Source organism: Chaetodon auriga, chromosome 14 (genome assembly GCF_051107435.1).
Source record: "Chaetodon auriga isolate fChaAug3 chromosome 14, fChaAug3.hap1, whole genome shotgun sequence".
Classification (NCBI taxonomy): Eukaryota; Metazoa; Chordata; class Actinopteri; order Chaetodontiformes; family Chaetodontidae; genus Chaetodon; species Chaetodon auriga.
The window spans coordinates 23,360,635-23,384,451 of record NC_135087.1 but is presented as its reverse complement, the minus strand read 5'-3'; the positions used below and the strand labels follow the sequence as shown (position 1 = coordinate 23,384,451).

General features: G+C 40.8%; 1 protein-coding gene across 1 annotated transcript in view; it reads right to left on the bottom strand.

Moving 5' to 3' along the window:
- The window catches only part of kif6 (kinesin family member 6), a 63,110-nt gene that overhangs the window by 27,044 nt on the left and 12,249 nt on the right, over positions 1-23,817 (bottom strand). Inside the window, exons 7-12 of the mRNA XM_076748915.1 lie at positions 21,407-21,613; positions 20,984-21,127; positions 20,651-20,737; positions 15,225-15,328; positions 13,536-13,641; positions 11,055-11,217 (exon numbers count right to left, since the gene is read on the bottom strand). Coding sequence (XP_076605030.1) covers positions 11,055-11,217; positions 13,536-13,641; positions 15,225-15,328; positions 20,651-20,737; positions 20,984-21,127; positions 21,407-21,613 — 811 coding nt within the window. The remainder of the gene's footprint in view (positions 1-11,054; positions 11,218-13,535; positions 13,642-15,224; positions 15,329-20,650; positions 20,738-20,983; positions 21,128-21,406; positions 21,614-23,817) is intronic.

Sequence of the window (23,817 nt, the reverse complement as noted above, 5' to 3'; positions counted from 1 at the left end):
GAGCACTGGTTGGAAAAGAGACCTTTCACTCAATTGTGCATTTTTTATCACCGAGCAGGAATACAAATAAACCTCAATACGAATTAAGAGACTTTTTCTGGTGGACACCCAGTCAGTTCTTCCAAATATTCACACAGAGTCAAATTTGGATTGAACTGTCAGAAATCCTAGCCCCCAAAGTGACAATATACAGTAAAAGTGTAGCATCCATTGTGATTTCCTAAAAGCAGCAGGCTTCATTGTGGGCTTTCAATAATGGGTCCTGACATATGCTCAGCATCTGACCTTGCAGTCTTGGGAAGATATCATGGTCTGGGAAGAATCAGTGGAGAGTAGAGGAGCCAGGGAGGCTGCAGACACTGACCGACAAGATTCCACAAACTCTTCTCCAACTGATGGGGTTGTATGCATGTTTGTTTACTCATGTCCAATTGTAGATTTGTCAGTAAAGCTTGGTGTGCTTTTGCAAGTGTGACAGAGAGAATTGGAGTTGCTACAAGAGGAGGTGGAAGGCAAAAACTGCTGCTTCGAGCCTGTTCACACTTTTATTGCCATGACACATTTCACTTCCTATGCAATGTCTCTATGCGTGAGGGCAGTTTACTATAATTGTTTCTCCTGTACTTGCTTGCTCCTGTGCTTCCAACCATTCCGTATTTGATCAGCTGCCTCTGGCCCAAATTGCTTTCAGCTGGCCTCACATATTTTTTATTAATAATGCACACAGCAGAGGACAGATTTGTTCAGCGCTTTCCAATTTGATTATCAAATTGACGCCTGGTTGCTATACTTGATGACTTGTAGAGAGTGACTCTTACTGTATAACGGGAGCACACTGGTGGTTCTACTACTGGTGAGAAAGGAGAGGGTGGTGCTAGCAGAGGCAGTTTTTTGCAATCAGAAGCACTGACAGAGGGGAAATTGTAATTGTGTGAATTGTGCATGAGAAATCTGTATAAAGAAAAACACAATGAAGGCATTGTATGGAAAGTTGTCAAGATTGCTTTTAAGATGTCAACTGTGAGCAAGAAATCAAAGCTTGTCACGGGTTAGCAGCTAAAGGGGCAAAAGCTTAGCTAAAGTTGCCTGTCTAACCTTTACTTTTGATCTTCATCTACATTACCTACATGAGTGAAACATTACAGTCTCATAAAATCCTCATTCAGCTTCTGACCTATGTATCTGTTTTTCCACTATAAATGAATGTGTTTGATGGCCCAGTCACAACCCATAATTTAGAGGCAACATATTAGTCAATTCTTCAAACATGTTCCTTTTATGAGATTAGCAGACATCTAGTTGTGGCCAGACTGAAACTGCGGTGGTCAGCAGATCATTTGGGATGTAAGAAAAAATGTCATTATTTTGGATGATGAATGGATGTCGGAGCTGGAGACATGAATTTTCTACTCCTTTCAGCTAATACAAAGGGGATGTCCATGGGAACAAAGACATACAGTTTCCAGTGAAACCAACCATGCAGTATTCTCAAAACTGCCAAAATCTAAACCCAACACCATTCCAAATGACCTATAGAGGCCAAGTTTTACGGAGAAATATGACTGTGGGTCTTATGTCATTGTTTCATACAAGCCTTTACTTCAGACTGTTGTTCGCCATTTTTTTTCCAGCACTGAATCTCTGGCATCTGTTATCTTCATTTATTCTGAACACTACCATAAACTTATGGTATATGATGAAAATTTCTTATGGGGGTTACACGTTAGATCTGTGGGCTGCTTCGCATGCCATGCACTCAGAATGTGGTCAAGCATAGCTCATGATGTGTATTCAATCTCTCCTTCTCATCTTTCTTGTCACTCTCTATTATACTATCCAATAAAGCAGACATCATAGCGAATGCCTTTAAAATGACTGAAACTGGCAAAAGTGCAATGCCAATCTCAGCAGTGCCACAAATTTCTCCAATTTCATGTACATTACAGTATAAGTAATTAAAAAATGAAAGGGAGATATTTTGTTAGAATTTGAAGATGGTTTGAGCACAGTCTTAAGAGCAAACAATACTTGAGTGATGCTACAAAAAGCAAATCCACTGGCTGTTGATTTAGTGCTTTCTAGTTAAAAAGTGGAATCCAAATTGATCTGGTGTCCTTGTGATATTCCTTTAGTGCCACTCTCAGGGCAAGATGTCTACATATCTCATCATCACAGTTTGGCTAAGCACATTCACTCTCTCAAGGGGCTGAACCCTTACAATGTCAATGACCACAGGACCTTTCCTCAGGACTAACTGCACAATTTCTAGTCCGTTTTTGGTAGGGCTACAAATAAAATGAAAAAATCAATATCACTAATTCCATCCAACAAAATAGTATTTTGGAGTGCAATGGACAATTCAGGTGTTATATTATCAATTCAGATAACGGAACGTTTGACAAAAATCCACATTGCAAATATTGTTGCTCTGCTTTTTCAAAGTGCAGTAAGTGGTGAGTGGATTTACAACTAAAGCGGTATTCCGTATCACTAACTTTTTACAAATTGAGCCCTACATTACTTCAAATCATTCAAATAAAATGTAGCTATAATCAGTTTAATTCAAGACCAAGCAAACATTTCCAATCTGCAAACCAATTTAAGTAATATCATTCAATCAGCACTCATTTGCATACATGCAAAAACAGTTTGCAGCTGGCAGCAAACCTAAACTCTTGACGGCACCCATGATAATGATGATTCAAGTTTAACAACTTGAAATTGTGCACATTGCTTTCAGTATACAAAGTTCTCACAAAACCCAATGTGGATGAGCTACGCAGGTCACGAAGTCACATTCAGTTGAAAGAAATCAGCAAACAATAGAACCTTCCCAAATATGTATTGGATACACTGGATGAAATATTTGCATATTCATGCACACTGTAATAGAACTAGTAATGGTGATTACATATCCAGCTTGTTGAGTCCCTGTTTCATCAGACACAGAGGTACAGTATGTAGAGGAGACAGAAGTAACACAACTTTCAAACTGCGAGGTTCAAAAGAGGTTAAAGCATCAATGTGTTGACATGACAGGCTAGCATACCCTTTTCACATATGATTAAATATAATACATACACTCCTGATTAATATTTTAAGACCAGTTGAAAAATTGCAAGAATTTACATTTTGCACTGTTGGATCTTAAGAAGGTAAAGTATAAAGTAGAGCTTTAAAATGCAAAAAGAAGAAATGGGAGTGAGACAAAAAAAAAAAATTGAGTAAGCAATTTATTGTAAACAAGTACTAAACTGAAATAGGCTGTTCATCAGCTGATCAAAAGTTTAAGACCACAGCATTTAAAAGCCCAAATCTTCGAAAAAATGTGGATTCAGTATCATTTTCTGTCAGGTATCCACACGGTCATGACCTCCTGATGGCAAAGGCGAAAAACCTTTCTCTCTTTGAACGTGGTCGGATTGTTGAGCTGCATAAGCAAGGCGTCTCGCAGCGTGCCATTGCTGCCGAGGTTGGACGTAGTTAGACAGTCATTTTAAACTTCTTAAAAGATCCTGAGGGTCATGGAACAAAAAAGTCAAGTGGTAGACCCAAAAAAATTTCACCGGCCCTGAGCTGGAGGACCCAATTGGCCGTCCGTCAAGACACGGGACAATCCTCGGCCCAAATTAAGCTTGTCACTGGTGCCAACTGCAGTCCCATAACCATCAGACGGCATCTGCGAGAGAAGGGTTTTAAGAACAAAAAACGTCTTCAAAGGCCTCGTCTTCTTCAACGGCACAAAATTGCCCATTTGGAGTTTCGCACGAGAGCACCAAACATGGGACATTGAAAGGTGGAAGAAAGTTTTATTCTCTGATGAGAAAAAATTTTACCTTGACGGTCCTGATGGCTTCCAACGTTACTGGCATGACAAGGAGATCCCACCTGAGATGTTTTCTACACGGCACAGCGGAGTGGGCACCATCATGATCTGGGGGGCTTTTTCCTTCAATGGAACAATGGAGCTTCAGGTTGTACAGAGGCGTCAAACGGCAGCTGCTATGTGGAGATGTTGCAGGGGGCATCCCTCATGACTGAAGGCCATCGTCTGTGTGGTAATGACTGGGTTTTTCAACAGGACAAGGCTGCAGTTCAAAATGCCCGCCTGACAAAGGACTTCTTCCAGAGAACTAACATCACTCTTTTGGAGTCCTGCGTGTTCCCCTGATCTAAATCCAATTGAGAACATTTGAGGTTGGATGGCAAGGGAAGTTTACAAGAATGGACACCACTTCCAGACAGTGGATGCCCTCCATGAAGCCATCTTCACCACTTGGAACAACATTCCCACTAGCCTCCCACACTAGCATCAAGCATCCCGAAACAAATTTTTGGTGTGATGTGATTAACAACAGTGGCGCAGCTACTCATTACTGAGTCCTTTTTTCAAAATGTTATTTCTATTTTAGGGGTTTTTTGGGTTTTTTGAGATATGGTCTTAAACTTCTTAGAACCTTCTTCAGATCCAACAGTGCAAAATGTAAATTCTTGCAATTTTTCAACTGGTCTTAAAATTTTGATCAGGAGTGTGTGTGTGTGTGTGTGTGTGTGTGTGTGTGTGTGTATATACACACACACACACACACACACACACACACACACACACACACACACACACACAGAGTAAGCATTGAAGCACAATCCAAGCAAGAATCTCTGCTGTTCCTATTTTTTCCACAGCCTTTTCTGATCAGAAAAGCAGAAAGTGTATACCTGTTGCACTGAATGAAAAGTGGGGATCACAGAAGTCATTCGGACACATTGTGTGAGGAGAGCAAATTTTGTGCCAATACATGTGGTACATGGTACAGGTGATGAGGCTGTGGAGTCCTTTTAGGACTAATATCTTGATGGAAGAAATCATACTGAACAATGGCCAGACTTGTTAAAGGAATCCAAGAAACCCTTGCCAGTATAGTAAACACACTGTGAGATAACTTCTGTGCCTCATCACTCTTGCAATTATGACAGTATTAGGCAAATCTGTCTTGGATACATTTGAAAACACATGGGAGCCAAAAGAAAATGGAATCATCTGCTAGTTGTGAATACTACCATTAATCTTTTCTAAATGAAAATGCAACTTTATTTCCCTGGATCACTGCCATTACACAATAGTTAGAGCCAAGTTCCACCTCAGTCCATTAAATAAATGGATGGGATACTACTGTCAAGCCTCAGAATATGACATGGATATGCATTATACTAAAAATATTTCTGTGGTAAATGCAAACTTGAATACTAACAAAAACTGACGTCTTAAATCTTAAAAATGTTGGTTGGACTAGACTAAACTGAAAGTATACACTAATGCTAATAAGTAGCATTGCTGCTTCCATGGGAATTAAACCATGAAGTTAGGTTGTATTTGTGGTACTGTTTGTTCAATCTAGTGATCTAAATAGTGACTTGCTGTTACAGGGTAACATGTTACCATTGTGTATCTACAGCTCCCAGAAATCATGTAGCATAGTTACAGTAATGTTGGTAGAATGTGCACAGTCAGGTAGTGTTTAGAACATCTAAGAACAAGAGTTCAAGAGTTTGCTGCTAAATAACCTGTTTAATGAATGTAACTACCAAATGAAGTTAGTTACTAAGTCATTGTGATGAATTGCCCATTTCAAGCCAGTTTCAAGTCTATGCTTTATTACTTTTGTATCATACTGGCATGACCTGACACCACTGGCTACCTGGAAGATTGGCATCGGTATCAGGAGGTATGATATGTTTATTTGGGCAAATGTCACATTTAAAGGGTATGGGATGCAGTCCCTTATTGCAGTTTCAGTTTATGTGTCATGACTTGTTTCCTGTTCTATGTTGTAGAGTGTCTCCTTGTGTCATATTTCTTTTACTTTCTGTCTTTGTGTGTTTTCCCTCATTTGTGATTGTTGATTTGTTTCACCTGTCCCTTATTAGCCTTTCCTCTCTAGTGTATTTAAGTCTACATTTTCCCTCACTCAGTGCCAGTTCGTCTTAGTACCGTGTGACAAGCCTTCCAGCCCCTTAACTTGTTTTTGGATCTTTGCTTTGTTTTCCTGGACTTTGCCTTTTATTTGATTTTTGGTTTCTAGCCTGTACCCTGTTGGATTTGTTTTCTTGTTTGAACTGCTTTCTTTGGATTTGACCTTTGGCTGCCTCACAAAGCCTTTTGTTTATTGCCATTTTTGTTTTTTTGTAAAAAAAAAAATCATTTGAACTGTACCAGGTTCGACTTCATAGTGTGCATTTGAGTCATTGGCCTTCTATTCCTTGTTTCCCCATATGTACAAGTGTGACAGTATGAACAGGACTTTGGATCCTGTCTGGTTCACCAGTCTCCCTGGCCATCAGCTCCCCTAGACCTATCCACATTGGTTTCATGACTATCCAGTCTGCTTCTGATCCATCTAATCCACAGCCTGCAAGTCTTCAGTCTGCACCTTTACCAGCTAGTATCCATCCAGCTAGCTTCCAGTCTGCACCTCAGCCTGCTAGCCTCTGCGAGATCCAGTTCCTGAGTCATCTAGCCACTGGCCTCCAAGCCTCTAGCCATGTCCACTTCATGAGTTGGCTTGTTTCCTGTCTAAGTTCACTCCTGACAATTCTCAGGAGCGTCCTTTCTGGGGGATTCAGCATGCTTTCAAAATAGCAACCACAAGAAAGAGACACTCCCAAAGACTTCAAAGCTCCCTGTTGTCTGCATCTCGGTCATCCAGCTCCCTCTTCTCTTTTCTGAAGGACCTAACTGTAGAGTCAGACTCCTCCACACTGCTAGCTTCACATGTGCATCATGAAAGCTTTTTCTTTTCATCGCAGTGCCCATGCTAACAGGTTAGAGTATGTCATCTAGAGACTCTGAGTCTCTCCTATTTTTCTGTGTGACATGTGAGGTTCTCAGTCCAAACAGACTGTGAAAATTTGTTGATGGTTATATTGATATCACAGCAACCTTTCACTACACATTTGAAGTCTATATCTGTAGAATATGTCAGAGACATGAAAAAGTATCAAGATAGGTGCCTGATAGGTGCAATGTCTGGGTCAACTTCCTGGGCTTGCTGCAGCTCCTCAAGAGACCAGCCACAAAACAGGTCAGCATTGTTGGTCTTAGTCAGACAGATTTTGGTTGGGCATGAGTTTGGTGATTATGCAAATGCACAGGTCTTTATTTTGTGTGTTGACCATGCCATCTTGAAAGCAGCAACTGTCCCTAATTAGCACACACCAAGGGTTTTGTGCTTTATAACCTGTGCTGAATGAACTTGTGGTTTTTCAGTCACTCCTTGCCTCATTTTACAACCAGGGGTTAAAATGTTTATATCTTTCATTTCTTTCACTCACACAGTCAATTTTTGACTGTGATTGCACTCAGTATTATGAATGGATTGAAGAGGGCTGCAGTGCTTTGGCTGGTGGCTGCCATTTCAGCTTAGCTTCTTGGCCAGGTGAGCTTTGGGTTAATTATCCCAGTTCATTACATCTAGCACGGACAAGAGAGTCCCTTCATGATTTCCAGTGTTAGCCTTTTCCTGTTCAGCTTCCAGACTGTAGTTGGGAAACACCAGGGAGATATTTGTTTTCCTTCTGGGACGAAGTAGATTCTTGATTTGGGTCTATCTCCCCTCACTTTTCCAGCAGTTGGGAAACAACACATGGGAACTTCACTTCACTGTGGTCTAGAGAACCTGCAGCCTTTATTTACTGACAAACTGTATCCTGTACTGTGCATTTACTGCTAAACTGACAACCTACTGCTAACCTTTCCACCCGGCTCCACTTGCATTTACTGCAACTCCTGTGCTGCTCTCTCTCTCTTGGTCAACCACTTACTTGCCACACACACACACACACACACACACACACACACACACACACACACACACACTACACACTGCCCTATTACTTAAAGAAGCTACTGTACTCTTATAACATATCTTACTAACTGATGTATTTTGCCATTGTTTTGATTGGCATCAAAATGAATCTGACGTATTCCTTGAATTGATACCGTTAGACCAGTAGATCTGATACTTTGAGGAATGCTGTGTTCTTCATCAGTCAATATATGACAAAATCTTTTGTGAAATAAGTTTGATTAAAATTCCAAAAAAAAGTATTGGTTTTGGCTTGATGGAATTAACTGACATGTTCAATATAATTTGATGAGTAAAAAAGGCTAAAATGTCAATAGTTTTAATTGACTAAATGACTGACAGTTTTTTTGACTAACACACTCAGCTTTCCAATCAACTAAAATTTAAAGGAATAAAAAAAAATAAAATAAAATGGATGAGATTGACTGATGTGGTAATAACTAACAAAGACATCCGACCCAGGACTATGACTAGATTAAAAAAAAGATGACAAAATTAACACCAGCTCACAGTAATGTCTTTAGCAGACCCAGTGGAAGGAATACTCATACAGACATGGAAAGCATGGTGATTAGCTAGCAGATGCAAGCTTAAGTTGTAGAAATTGTCTAAATCTAGATAGTTTTCAGGGCTCTGGCTGGAAATTATGTCACCCATACAGGGTTGTCACACCAAATTACCGTATTACATGCTGCGGACAGACCACCACGAATAAGGGACTGACAGTTTAGGCTACTGAAACTTTATATACAAACTTCACAATGAAAAAACACAGAGGTAATATGGTCAAGAAAGCCTGTGCATTACTGGCTAAAATATATGTATTTAAACACACAGTACCAATTTTGGCAATTACATTTATATCACGTGAAAACCAGCGTATGACATTTTGAGAGAGGATTTAACATTAAAAAACTTTGTCCAAGAAATACTACAGTGAAATATTATTATATTATTATATTATTTATTCTGGAGAGCTAACTTTTTTGTGGCTAAATAATCAAGCAGACATCTCAATTTTCCGACCAATGAGCTGTGATCTAATGGCAAGCTGCAGCAAGAGGGGTTGAGGAAAGAATAATCTCATAAAGCCATAAAAATATTATATTAAAACACAAATAACATAATTCTGATTAATAGTAATTATGAATAACTGCAGTCATTAAATGAAGACCTATCTGAACATACACATGCACTGGTGGTGAATGCAAGATGAGTTACTTTCATAATTTATGTGTTTGTAGAAGTGCTATAATCCAACCATGCTATAATACAGGCAGATTTACTTTGGGATATATATCTGCTAATAAAGATTTTACTATCAACACTAAGCGAGATTAAGCTGTGAGGTTGGATGCAGACAAATTTAAAGCTGAGTTAAAACCTACTGTACTCGTTTTATTTCTTGGCAATTCATCCCAATTTTCTATCAGTTAGGAATGCAAATTCCCCACATGCACTGTAGTCACTGTCTCTGCTCTCTTCACTTTTTGCCTGGTGAGGCTAAAGACAGCAGTGGGCTTCCCTTTTGATACATGATCTTGTCAGCTGCCTCTTTTTACCTATACCTTTTCACTTTCACGCTAAGCCCTTCACTTCCACCCATGCATGCACTCTGACCAACCAGTCAGAGTCACAGGTGAAGAATCTTTGCCGTCTTAAATTTGCACAGGCAAGCCTCAGGTATTTCTACGGGGAATAAATCCAAGAATCTCTCCAGTACTCCAGTGAAGTTGAACTTTGACCTTTAAGATATCAATGTCATTACTTTATCATTTTATCCTATGAGACATTTGTGCAAAATTTTGTCATATTTAGCATATGAATTCTGTTGACCACCAAGTTCTGATCAGTTGATCCTCAGTCTGAGTAAACATTTGTGCCAACCTTGGCAGTCCTGAGATGTTGCATACACTAGAATGGGACAGATGTCGGGTGTTCGTATTTTCGTATTTTGAACAATATGAATCACCTACAATCTGTAACACCTCCAAACAACAACTGACCAATTATATCTCAGTAACTGTACATAGGCACCATGTTGTGTGCATGAGACTCTAGAATAGTGATCTCAAGAGCTTGTATCTAAAAACCTAAAACACAAAAGCAAACATGAGGAATGGATTACATTTTGTCTTTATGTTCTCTAATGTAAGATGCAAATGTTAGCATTTCTGACTATCTTACCGCCTATATTGCCAAACATTACGTCCACAGGCAATGGGCTTGTTATCAGCTTTCTACTTTATTTATGCAATTACAGATTACATTAGAAAAATACTGACACTTCCACCATTTGTGGATATCACAGTCTATTAGCCTAGATGCAACTGTATCACAATTTGGAGTAAAAAGTCCAGCAATCCAGTAAAACTTTCCATTACATTTCCCAAACTCATGGCTTCTTCCTCATATTCTCAAATCTTTCTCTCTTGTAAAAGTAAAGCACACTGTTTGAAAATACAAACATTTAAGGATAGCCTAAATCTAACAACTGCATTGTTTGTCCAAGTACGTTTTTCCATAGTAAGCATGCAAATATTTCAAGAGTTATGTTAGGATGAATAACATTTTACTTAACCTACATTTATTTATTTATTCATTCTCTTTTTTTGATGTTTAATACCATGTCATGGGGTGAACTGACTCTACAATGAAATACACAAACAATGCTGCTCCCTTGCACATATTAAATCACGGGTGGGGAACCTGGTGGCACCTCCAATTTTTCATAGGGGTGGCACACAAGGGTGGGGGGAGGGGGTTGGGACACTGGTGATGGTGCATATATACTGTATATATGCACACGTGACCGGGGGACACCTATTGTATCATGGTGGCCTCGGCCCCCTATTTAATTACTGAACACATATATCACACTCACCTCTGTGATGGCCGGAAGTGCTTCTCTTTGGTGGGGTGTCTCCTGTCAGGTGGTCGTGATGATGATGATGATGATGATGATAATGATGCTACTTGCAGCTGGTTTTCCAGGTTTGGGTCAGACTCTTTTACAGGGTTCTCATTTTAAAATGTGTCACGTGGAAACATCATTATGGACTTCTCAGTTGACCCATGAAGTTGAAATATTAGCATTAGCTCACACTAGCTCGCTGTACTTTCAAACTCTGCTTGTGAGAGTCATCAACAAAATCTATCGTTGTCAGCCAACCCAAAAATGTCAAAGGATACTGATCTCATTATCACGCTCCCTTAGCATCTTCTTTAATTTAGTCACGTCTGCTGCACTGTGGAGACTGTCTTGAACTACCTCTTCACTAACTGTTGCTGCTGGTGACTCTTGCCCATCATTGCGCCTATTTCCTCTTTGTCCTTGCTTGTCCATGATCATTATCTGCACAAAAACCATAGAAGAAAGATTACTGACTTTTAATGTAAGTAAGAATGAGAATGGCTTCTTTTTTCTAAATATTAATTCAGCTCCCCTTGTTTCCCTGTTTGCAATACAATTCTAAAATTTCAGAGATACTCCAGGTTTATGGACAGGTGTGAAACATGTTAAAGGATTGGTGTTGGAGATACAGTAGAAGAGAAAGGTACAGAGGAGTGGTGAGGCTGGTCCCAGACAGTTTTGGGAAAATAGTGTATGGAAGTAGAGTATAGAAGATATTGTTTGTGCTGAGGTTCCCCAGCTCTGTAAAATAACTTTCTAATTTCATGCCACTCCTTGCAGTGTGACAACATACATACAGTGCTCAATCAGTGAGGCTGTACTACACATCTGAGCTCATACTGCTGAAAAGAGTGCAGACATGCACTCTAGTGTTTGAATATCATCCTAAGCCAAGGACAAGCAGAGAGTTGAGCATGAAAGAGCTACCCAGCATTGAGAAAAAAGAGCAAAGAAATCCAAATTCCTACAGAATCACTGGAGTGTGACTGGCATGATGCTTAGGGGAATGTAAACCGAACAGGAGATAGAGTGTGCAGATCATAACAAACTGAAGAAGATATAAACAGACATTCAAGTAGGATCTGGAACTGCTTCTGGTGGCTGCTCCAACTCCAACCAAACCAGAGCGGAAGAACAGTGTGAGCGCAGCAGTGTTTTCCCTAAGCCCATTTAATAGCAGTGGGCCATCAGCTGCTGTTTAGAAATACTGAGTAAAATCCATAACTGATCTGACTTTCTCCTAAACAAAAGCTTTTGAGAATTAGTGATTTCTACCAACATTCTGCAAACTACAACAACTCATTCAAACTTTTTCCACAGTCTGCATGTCAAATTGTGAGTGGGCTGAGTCCAGAGCCAAAACCAAAACGATGACCAGACTCCACTAAAATAAAAAATACACAGGAAGCACATTGATGGAACTGCACCTTCCAGGTGGATACTTCAGAGTATCAGTTCCTGAAAAATATATACAGGCAAATTCTTTAATGACAAATACAAAAATTAGTCATTAATACAACACATACAGTGTTTGCTATTCAGTCCGGAGTTTTATAATGATGGGTACATGAAAGAGATGACCCACTCATAACAGATTACTAGATAAGATTACTTTTATCAACAAATGAGGGCTTTCATCACCAATTAATTTGTCCTCCAAATTGCTTTATGAAAAATCCAAAGAAGAGTCCAAAAGCTAAAAGTGACACCTACAAATGACTGGCTCCATCTGACCAACAGGTGACTCAAAAGGTCTTCGGTTTCCAATGATAGAAAACAGAGACAAGCAGCACATTCTCATATTTGAGATTCTCCAACAAAGAAGAAAATGTTTGGCATTTTGGCCTGATAATATAATTGAATGATAAACTGTTTTTCTACATTCAAAATTAGCTGAGTGGTTAATTTTCTGTTGACTGACAACTCGATCACTTCAGCACTAACTTATTTTACCAGAAATACTGCACAGCACAAGAGAAAAAGGGAGTTCAGACCATTGTGTTATATGTAGATATGTTGTGGCTGTTTTTTAGCTGTCACGCGAATTCTTGAGATCTGGTTTGAACATATATATGTAATGATGTAATAATTCCATGTCACATTACACCTCGCCTCTAATTAGATGTTAAATAACTGCAAAAAATCGTGCATCTGGAGTTATGTCGGGTCGTGGGAAAATCAACATCACTGGATAGAATTGTGGAAAATTACTGGATCTTAAAGTAGTTTCACTCGTTTTACTCGTCACAGCTTGTAGACTAGCAGCATAGCATAAAGTATCCAGTTAGGCTGTAGTCAGGCCTGAGGATAAGATAATGTTAATGTTTTTTCTGTTAAAATAAAGAAATATGACAGGAAAATTCAGCAAGGCATTCCCCAGCAGAGGACAGTAGTGAGAGTGAATTAGAGGAGGTGATTGGTCAGGTGAACCCTGCTGAGTGAAGGGAAATGTGTACCGATCCTGTCACTGATCAAATGTGTTCTATTTCTCTGTCTTCCAGCCGTCCGTGGTTACAGTGAAGATAAAACTCAAGCACTGACTAACAGAATCAAAACTTCAAAAAGAACTAGCATAGCAACCTGAACTGAAAATCTGTGGTGCTGTCACAACAGCATGGCGATGGCACATGGATGCCGTCATGGAAAGGAGAGGGAGAAACAAACCATAGGAAATGATGGAATGACAGAGAGAAGGGTTACAGAGGGAGATATGCATGTGGAATGTGTGCATGGAGAGACTCAGAGTGTAAACACGTTACCTTCAGCAGGGAGAAACAGTACGTGATTTTTCTCATGTCTGGTCCCAACGACAGTGTCACATCTGGATCAGGGTCATCCAGAAAGGCCTTGACAAACTCTTCCAACCTAAACACACACACACACACACACACACACACACAGACTTTCTAATAACCAACTAAAGCTTAAACTACTGCCACATTCCTTCTCCATCACACTTAGCACAGGCTCAATGGGCACTCAAACAGTTAAGATCTATATTTGAGGAGGGCTTCTAATGTGTAAAATGTGGGTCCAGTCAAAGAAAACTATTTACTTAAAAGTGTGCTCCAGCTCCACTGGGCCGGCCTGTTGATAAACTATCACTGGATGATAGTCCAAACATTGGTTCGTCAAGCTCTGGAGCCGGCCACTGGAACAGAGCAAACCATCCAGACGGATCCAGTGTAGGCACGACACCGTGCGGTTTCTATTTTCCACTGTAACGTGTTCAGCACAGAAACATGCTAGGTTTACATGACAAAGGGCTTTAAACAAACGGAGCTGTCTTGTTTCAGGGCTCTGCGAGACATCAGTGGTTTTGTGATATAAAGTTTGATTCTGGAGAAAGCCCTTAAATGCCATGTACAAAGTTTGGTGGGATCATCATCTTTCAACTGCCAGAATGTGATAGTTTTGGAATCGTTTTTTCCAAGGTTTCAGGTGATTATGTAGCAAATGCACCAAACTGTTATTGTATTTAGAAAAACAAATTGAAATTGGCTTCAGCTTTTATGGGAATGGATTGATAGTGAATCTCACAAAGAACTGAAGGCAGCAGAAAAGTCATTTGGAAAGGCGAAAATTTGTGTGCCTGAGGATATGGGCAATCACTCAGGAAGGCATACACTGGAGAGGAAACAGCAACAAAAAAGTCAGCATGTCCAGTGAATGTGGTCACAACAGACATTATTAAAAGTTTTCTGTGTGAGTTTGACCACAAACAGGGGGAAATCGAGGATAATCACCCGGGTAGAGAGGAAATAATAAAAAGACGGACTGCAGGGGCCAAGGCGCAGTAAATACATCAGCACTGGACAGGCAATGTGCCAAGTCCTCGATGGAACCTCTGTCCTGAACTCTGGCCCTGACTGACTCGGTTCCTCTGCCATTTGAGTATGAGAGCAGAAATAAAGCAGTCCTGGCTGAAACACAGCCTTGGGAAAGTCCATGAGATCTGGTTAAGCTTTAAGGAGTGAGGCTCCAACTCAGCATCCATGCATATCCAACAGCATAAATTATGTAGGCACTTTAGACAAACCCCAAATACTTATAAATCACGAAACATATTTCCTCAAGAATCTCTGGGTGTTTAGCATCACAAATACAAATCAGAGTCTAAAAAAGACTGTCTGCACTCTTTCCTGGCTCTAAGGTACACTGCAAACATCCTAAAAGGCTGATGGGGCCAATACAACACTGTACACATCTACACTGTCCTGAGATGACTGGCTCACTGAGGTCACATCATCACAAACACACAGACACACACAGGCACACACACACTGTACACCTGTGATCGCCTATTGAACTTTCTGACTCAGGACTTTGAGTGAACGTGTTGCCTTCCCTCATCTGGTATCTGTAAATCTCGAGATAGTATCACAGGCCAGAATGTCTAGGCCATGTTGAGAGACCGCCTGTATTAAACGGACAAGGAGGTGACATACTTCTGGATCTCCTCCACAGTGAGCTGGTCCTCTCTCTGTTCTCCTGTCAACATGGCCAGCTCTTCCTTCAGACACTGGATCTCCCTCTTCAAACGTGCTATTAGCTGAAATACACACACAAAAAGCAGGGTTAGGTCTACTGTATGTGCACATACACAAAATGACAATCCTTCTGAAAACAATGCTACAGCTTATCTTTCATTTTGAGGACAAACTTCAGTGAGAGAAGTTTGTTGCTGTTTGCTGTCTGTCCACAAGTGTTTGGTTAAGGCCTTCTGCACTGAGCCAATGGCCTGGTTGCCTTTAGTAACTGCTGTCCAGGTGTGGTTAGTGTATATATAAAAAAGCAAAATATCTCACCAAGACCAGACATAACTTCTTGAATAAGTACTTAAGCAAAAAAAAAAAAAAGAGTAACAGCAGGCATGTTTATCAGTGTCACAAATCCCGACCAGAAGAGAGACAGTGTGATAGAGCGAGGACATTGTTTTTATGAACATCCCAAAGTGTCATTCACTGATTAAAACTGACAGCATTATACTCAGTAATCTGTACCCCAAGTATCGCGTTCTCCACCTGCTGAGCACAGGTAAGCCCGAGACAGCCACTTTCATTTAACAGAATATATGATAAGAAATAATTTAAGGCATGAATGTGTCCAGGACCTCGACTTGTTGACATCTATCCTCTAACCTTTGGAAACAAGCATGTGGTTCTCTCTTCTACCTTTACTGAAAGGGCCCATGCTCACAGAGGTCGACCTACGTGGCCTCCTGTCAGTAGAGGTAAAGATTAGCTGGCCTCTAGCTACATAGCACCTTAAGGATCAGTGAGTTCAGATCATAGATGAAGCGGCATTTCATGTATAACAATAGCTCCTCTCATGAAACAGAACCATTTCAAATTGGCTTAGCAATGTCATTTGTTTGAAAATGTAATGCTGATGAACTGAGCAAAGGTGCTGTATCACTTGCTGATGTCATTATTTGTGTTAAACACCTCTGAAGGCAGGCACTCAGTTCTCTACATCACTTACAGCACTGAGATTTAACTCTTTGTTCCTTGTGCAAGAGACCTGTTGATTGGGATTATATCTTAATCCCCTGGTCCAGAGCAAGAGCAGCAACAGCCAGAGGTTAGCCCACTTGACATGTGCCCTTATTCTGAAGTTACTAGCAATGTGCCATAACTTCAATTTAAGGTGCTATGATTATGTATGCGGCAAAAGGGGCCACATTCATAACAGACAACCCAGAAGATCTGACTCACCTCATAAAACCAACAGTTTGATATCTCTGCAGCTCGTTGTACAAGATGTTAACAGGGCATTCATTCATTTGCCAGATCCCTTGAAAAAGGGTCCAAGGAGAGAATGAGCCTTTCTACATTACATCTAAACAGAGGCACGTAATTATATGTTAATGGTCGGGAAAACAGGCCAACACCAGATCAATGGATGGTCTAGTGACTGAACGGAGGCCAGACCAGTTGTAATAAAAATTCTGCACAAATCAGAGCACAAGACAACACACAAAACCACCTAAAAAAACAAGTGGCAATTGTTTTTTTTTCTCACATGACCCACTTCTCTCTTCAGTATAAATCCTACTTAACAATCACCACTGAATTTGACCACACCACAAAATAATAAAGCAGACTGAATGACTGGAACTGTCTCAGCGGCAAAGAGCAAATACAACAGAAAGTGGCAACTGTGTGCCAGAGTCACACAGTGACACTGCTGACACAAAGTTGCTAGGGAGCCAAAGTTCAGTGAACACTCAATCACGGTCAAAGGTCAGACTCATCAAAGTAAGGAACTGCTGCTTCTGGCAAACACATCATTTAACTAGAAAGTCAAACCCAGTCATGCAGCCAGACATCGTCAACTCAAGATGTTCTTGAGAAGAAACAGACCTGCATGTGGTTTGGGGTAGGTGCCACCTAGCTAAAAGAAAATTTCATCCCTAATCCACCCATATCATATTTTTTAACACTAAACATCATAGCTGACCATCCCTCACCAGAGCCACTCCCTGTATCTCTTTTTTGGAACCCGTGGTCTGATGTAATTTTCCCAGCTGCATCCTGAAACGCTGACCACCAGTTGTCGGTCAGCGGAATCATGCAGTCTATTTCAGAGCGCTGAGCCCACACTGGTACCACAGTTCTATGGCAGGCTTACATACACTCAGAATAAAAACTGACTCATGTAACTGATGATGCCAGCATATCCTATGGAACCCCATGTCAGTGCAACAACGCAAAATACAGATTGTTATGATGATGCAAAATGCAATAAATGTACCTATCTGCTTACAACATGATACACAATTAAGTTTGAAACATTACACTGACTTGTGCAAACAGTCCTAACTTTAAATTACACATCTTCTTCTTGAATACATACTATCCATCCTGTGCAGAAAACCCCCCACAGTAAACTGTAAGCACTGCAGTATAACCACAGGTTGCACCTCTAATGCATATGTATTATGTAGTATGCTACTCACAAACATGTGGCTATTATGGGGCCTCTTTTAATAAAGGAAGAGGAGTCATAGTTTCCCACTACAACACAATGTGGGCAAGGTCTTTTATACCCCACAACAAAATGATAACACATGGGCTATGTTCCATGCATGGTGCCATTTAGGCATTTTAGACTAAGACAAAGAGCACCACTACACTAACAAACTCCCGTCTGTCCTAACGAAGGCCAGCCACTTAGACGAGACGGATGAGGGGCCCAGGGAGGAATTTTCACACCTGCATCCTAAACATGTCTCACTGGTGGGCTATAAGCAGGCCTCTGTTTGACTCACAGGTATGCACTAATCAGAACTGTCTTCTCGAGAGAGATGTGTGTATCTTTCAGTAATGAGAGAGTCCAGGTTCAGGAGGGTCAGCCAGCCTCCTATTACACTCCACTTAGCTGCATAACAACGCATCAAAATAAACTTTTTAATCCTTTAAGGTTTACGAAAAGAAGCTTGATGGCAATTCAGCTCAACTCAAACTAAGCACTCCTACACACAATACTGAAGTTTCCCTTGAGTACATACTTGAAATAAATGCTACACTGAGGTGGTGGAAGCATCTTGGTCTACCTGCCTCTTTGTCTTGAACTGCTGCTTGTTTTGCTGATAATGGAAATTAGCTAGTAGGATTGTCTGCTTTTACCTGGCCATCTGTGCTGGGCTTTCTAAAAGGCATAAAAGATGGCCTTCTGGGAGTCTCACTCGCTCTCAACTTCTGTATCCACCTCATCCTTCTTCCTTTGTTTGGTTTGCTGCACCAGCTAACACACATCACACCATATTTCACACCATCTTACGTAAAGACCTCAGTAACTTTTTAGGAGGTCGATTGCTTTGAGTCAAATATATGCCTTTTGAATGATATACAGTATCTGTGTGGCCCCATTTTTTGTTGCCAGCCTTGCGCCAGGCTGTAACATAAGATTCAATAAATGCTGATAACTGCAGACGAGGATAAGCCTGGTCTAAATGGAGGATTAAGACTGACCTTCGTACTCTTAAAGGAGCCAACAGAACCAACCTTATGGTACGGTCACTGTGGCTGACTTCATTATGATTATAGGTCACTTTCAACACCTCATTCTTTCCCTGTCCATGAGAGTCTAGTTAAATATTTTGTCTGGTGTGGCTGGTTTCCTGCTGTTCCTGCATTTTGTAGCCTGCAGGCTACAGTATAGGACCATTGAGACAGTGTGTGGTCTGACCAGTGCACCAAACACTGCCTGCAAGATTGTGAAAGTCAAACTCCAGTTTTCAAATCGATTACCACAGTCAGCATGTCCAATAGGCAGTGTGACTTCAGACAGGGCAGGCCAAAAATGGGAGTCTGAGTGTTACCCCAAGCCACAGTAAATAACATCATTCTAATCTGCAATCTGTACCGCTGGCTTAACTTTTTTTTTCAGTGAGCCAGGAAGTGAGATAGAGGGAGAAACAGAGAGACGGGAGCAACAAACAAAATAACTAAAAAGTCATAAACGGAGACAAGAAGTTTGCCCATGGAGTTTGGGTTTGCCTGGAGCTGTAACTGTGCAGGACCCAATTGGGAGCAGCCAGACACTGTCACAATTACTGGGCCAGCCGCAGACTCTCTTAAAAATACCTCTGGAGGGTTTGCAAGTGGCCAGCCAAGTCTCAGCAGCAGTAATACAGTAGCAGTTGATCCTTAGGCAGGTCACGGTGGGAGAGGAGGAAGCGGATATAGCTGTGATGAATTACTACAGTATATCCCCAGAGGGGCTTTTACAACAACTACCAGCTCTGCTTCCTGGCACACTACAATAGGGGGAGGTGTGACAAGTATTGTAAAAGGAGAAAGTAAAGGAGAGAAACCATTGTCATGGCTAACCTGGCTAAAATCTCTCATGCGATTTCCTATTACTCATTTTAAAGTATGTGACAAAAGGCAGATGTGGAAGTATGTGTAAGGTCTATGTAAAGAACTGTTGAGTGGCCTCTTTCACCACATAGTGCATGTTACAACAATGCAAAGATTTATTCTCACCAAAACCTTCTCTCTGCTCTACATCTCCTACTCTGGCCTCTTGTTATAAGAATGTTCATACTACCTAGATATTAAATATAATGGAAGTACACAGACAGGCTACTCTCATTTTTAAAATGACTGTGTCTGCAGATCTACAACATCTGGGCAGGAATTGCACTCTGCTCTGCTCTTACGCACTTACTTTTCCTCTTTCCATAAAATGCGCTTGCACTGATGGGCGCCATTTTTCTTGATGAGAAAGAGAAAGGTACCAAAGCCCCATCCCTTCACATTTGGTATCATTGAAAAGCCCTAAATGTTCTCCATAGGTAGCAAAAGGAGTTAATTTAGTAGTATGCAGTGGGTGGGAGATATTCAGGTTTACAAATGTCCTCCACAGACACGGACAAATTTGAACTACTGGTAGTCAAGAGGTTAAATATATACACCAGTCTCCAGCTGGATGCTTTCTCAAGAGGCTGTAAGGTACTGGGATAAAATATGCCATAACAGAATTGGAGGCATGTAAACAAGACAGAGAGAGAATGAAAACAGGATCTGTGAGCAGTCTAAATAACATAAGGTGGACAGGTTACGTGTCTGCGTGTTAAAGGTGGAAAACTGCTTCTTTCAGAATGACTCTGACACTGGAAAATCTAATTTGGTATTGGAAACCTAAAGAGGACACTTAAGCACATGGTGGGTTACACTTAGTTACATTTAGAAGCTGGATTTTCACTACAACTCATTCCCTGATCAATTTAAGGTCTGGAAGCTATGAGGATGGTCTGGCCGTAATGAAACAGCACATTAAGTCATGCCTCTGTGGTGTGATCGTGTGGCTACGCTATGGTATTTGTAGTGACTGGTGAAGAGCTATGAGTGCCTGGCTGTCTCACCAGAACGGGATCCAGTTCTTCATTCAATATCGCCTCGTTCTTGATAAGACCCACGCGCTGAGCAAAGCGGCACGTAGAGATGGACTCCTGAAGAAAACAGTTGTAAGAAAATATTTTAACGTTTATTTTTCTGCCAGAGGGAAGACTTTTATTCTTAATATTTATGTCTTAAAAATGTAAGAATATTTTGTTTTTGTTTGATTTAAACACCCAGAGAAGCCAGATGAGCTTTCAGAGGGGAAAATGTATATTCACTGCTGACAGAGCTAGCCAGAGGCAGCTAGAAAGACCAAAGCATTATTTCACAGCATATTTCAAGCAGACCATCCTTACATCAAGGTTCCTCTTGTCAACTGACATGGTGGCAATCATTGTAGTCATGCAATTGCCACCAAGGCTGTCTCTCAGCACAGAGGTCAACATGGAGTTCCTGTACGGTATATGGGACCGGCTCTTCTCTGACAAAGCTATAATCACCTGAAGAAGAGAGCAGTGAAAAGAGCTGATATGCAAATGAAGACAGAGATGGACAAAGCAAATGAAATGCTGTATTGTAACATGTTTGACAGAAAATGCAATTATTAATTTCCAACAGTGTGGTACATAACTGTTCTGTTGAAGCAAACAAACCATCAACTAAAAATATATCGGAATGTAAGTATGTATTTCATTATCTACAACAAATATATTTTGAATATTAGCTTACTTGTACAATTTATTGTTTTAAATGAAAGTATATGTCTCAGAAGTGACTACCTGCTCCAGGTAATGGAGGGAGAGGTTGATGTACTTGGCCTCAGTTAGCAGCTGCCCATTCAGACCAGTCTTGCTAACTCTATCTGATCCAGCCAGGTCCACCAGGTGGAGCTTGGAGCGCCGCAGGGTGGCCGAGCCCGGCTCACTCCTGCATAAGTGAACAGTGAAAATACAGTGGGAACGGGTGGATGCCTGGTTCATTGGAGTCTGGAGAAGAGACAAGAGAGGAGGAGGGTGAGAGAACACTTTGAAAATGCAGTAATGTTCTACAGTATGTGTGAATATTATGAATCCTCTATAATCAATACACATGGTGATTTAAAAAAAGAAAATTTTTACTCTCCATCTGCGATATTTTCCACATTCAAACAACAAAAAACATGTTTCCTTTCATTCCTTTTTTCTAGCTCCCACTGGTTTGAAGATCAAAGCCACACCATGTGTAACCGATGAGCAGTAAACACATGGTGGCGGCTTTACAGACACTGAGGTTGATTTTCAGATGGTCACTGGAACAGCAGAATTCCGGCTGAAGCCAAGAGGAGACAGAAATAGAGTATGAGTCACTCTGCACAAATAAGCTTTATTAGCTAGAGGAGGATGGGTTACTCATGGCGTCCTCAAGGAGAGAATAAACAGAAGAGGTGCTGATCATAGACTTCTTTGTCTTTTTGCCCCAGCACATCGGCAGCTTGGACACATTATTTCGCTTTTAAATAACAGCTTTTAATTAGAGCAGAGGGGTTATCCTGATGATACGGTACATCTTGACTTGAATTAGTTTCTGATTAAGGCTAAGATTCTTTTCCATCTTTGGAACAGTCATTGACTAAGATAAGGACATGGCTGTTTCTTTCTCTCTGCCTGAAAACATCATCGTCAACATTCCAAGTCATTCATTCTGAAAAGGTGCTCTGACCCCGACTTGTTGTTGGTGTAAATGTGCCAACACCTGGATGTTATGGTCACGACAACTCATGACAGACCTTTCACTATCATAACCCACCACTATCATCTCTTTCCTAAGGCCAAATTCCCTTCACTCTGCACACATCCATGTTTGTTCCTAAGGGTACCCCTAGGACTGTATAAAGGGACAAAGGTAAAGTTATAGAGTGTCTCCACACTGACAGCTATTTTGCTCACCAACCAACACAAAGTAATGCTGGTCAGACCTTGAAAAGCAACCCATACTGTAAGGTGTCTACAACAGCCCCGCAATGAATCCTTACTTCATGAAGCTCATAACATGATTTTAAAGAGGTGTTCATTCAACCTGATGTGGTGTGGCTGCACTGAAATACATTATACTGACAGGTGTTTCTGTTATTTTGTCCACCCTATTTATAGCAACAATGGTTGGCTAAATAATAGAAACATCTGTCAGTATGATGCACACCTCAACAGTCCAACAGCAACACAAACATCATCCACCAAAATGATGGGAGAATTGAATCAACATCTCTCTAAAACTGAAAATAACAACCTTTATGAAGGGAGGGTTCATTCCAGGGCTGTATTACACTGCATTAGTTTTAGCCAAGTGTGACATATACAGTAAGTGACTGTTAATGCATGTATTACAGTGGAAATCAGTACCAGCACTCATAAGATATCTCTCATTCATATATTGGATGATAGATAAGTATTCAAATACACCGGCAGCTGTCCGTACATAAGAACTGTTCATATCTCTGAGTGTTGTGTCATTACCACGGCATTTATCAACACATGTGCATGCAATGTATACAACATAAGAAATTCATTATATGTAAAGGTTTCTTTGGGAGTCCTAAAGGGGACATCAAGTACAGCATGTATATTTAAATGGTTACAGACAGTGTGCTCATGTCCACAGGGGGAATAGTGTCCACACAGGGCCATTCAAGCACATCTTAGTTGTCTCCTGTGTTCTGAATTGACCCCATGTTGATCTTACATGCACCACATGCTGACCACACACAGTGTTGCAGTGGGTCAGCATAAAGGGACAATCTGGTGCTCCAAACCCCCGAAACATTTAGAGACTGCTGATTCAAAAGATCAAGAGTGCAGTTTAATGTTGACCACCTGTAATGCTCCCTGCTCACCCCCACACATTCAGGAGGGAGTAAGGATGTAGAAAGGGGCAAAGAAGCAGGCCCTGCATCCCCACATGAGAAGAGAAGTGAAACAGGGACACAGAAAAAAAGACCACATGGGACCAAATGTTTCCTGGTGAGGTTGAAGGAAGGGTGAGGAGTTGAGAAGGTGTATTTGATTTCCTGTCCAATAAACGTGGAGAGTGGATTGCCAAGTCTCAAACCAAGTGAGCTCATTGTTTGCTGAGTGTGGCGTGAATGTGTCATCTATTATGCATATGGCTGGAAACAAGAGGAGAAAGAAAGCATCACTGTTAACTTTATTGGAAG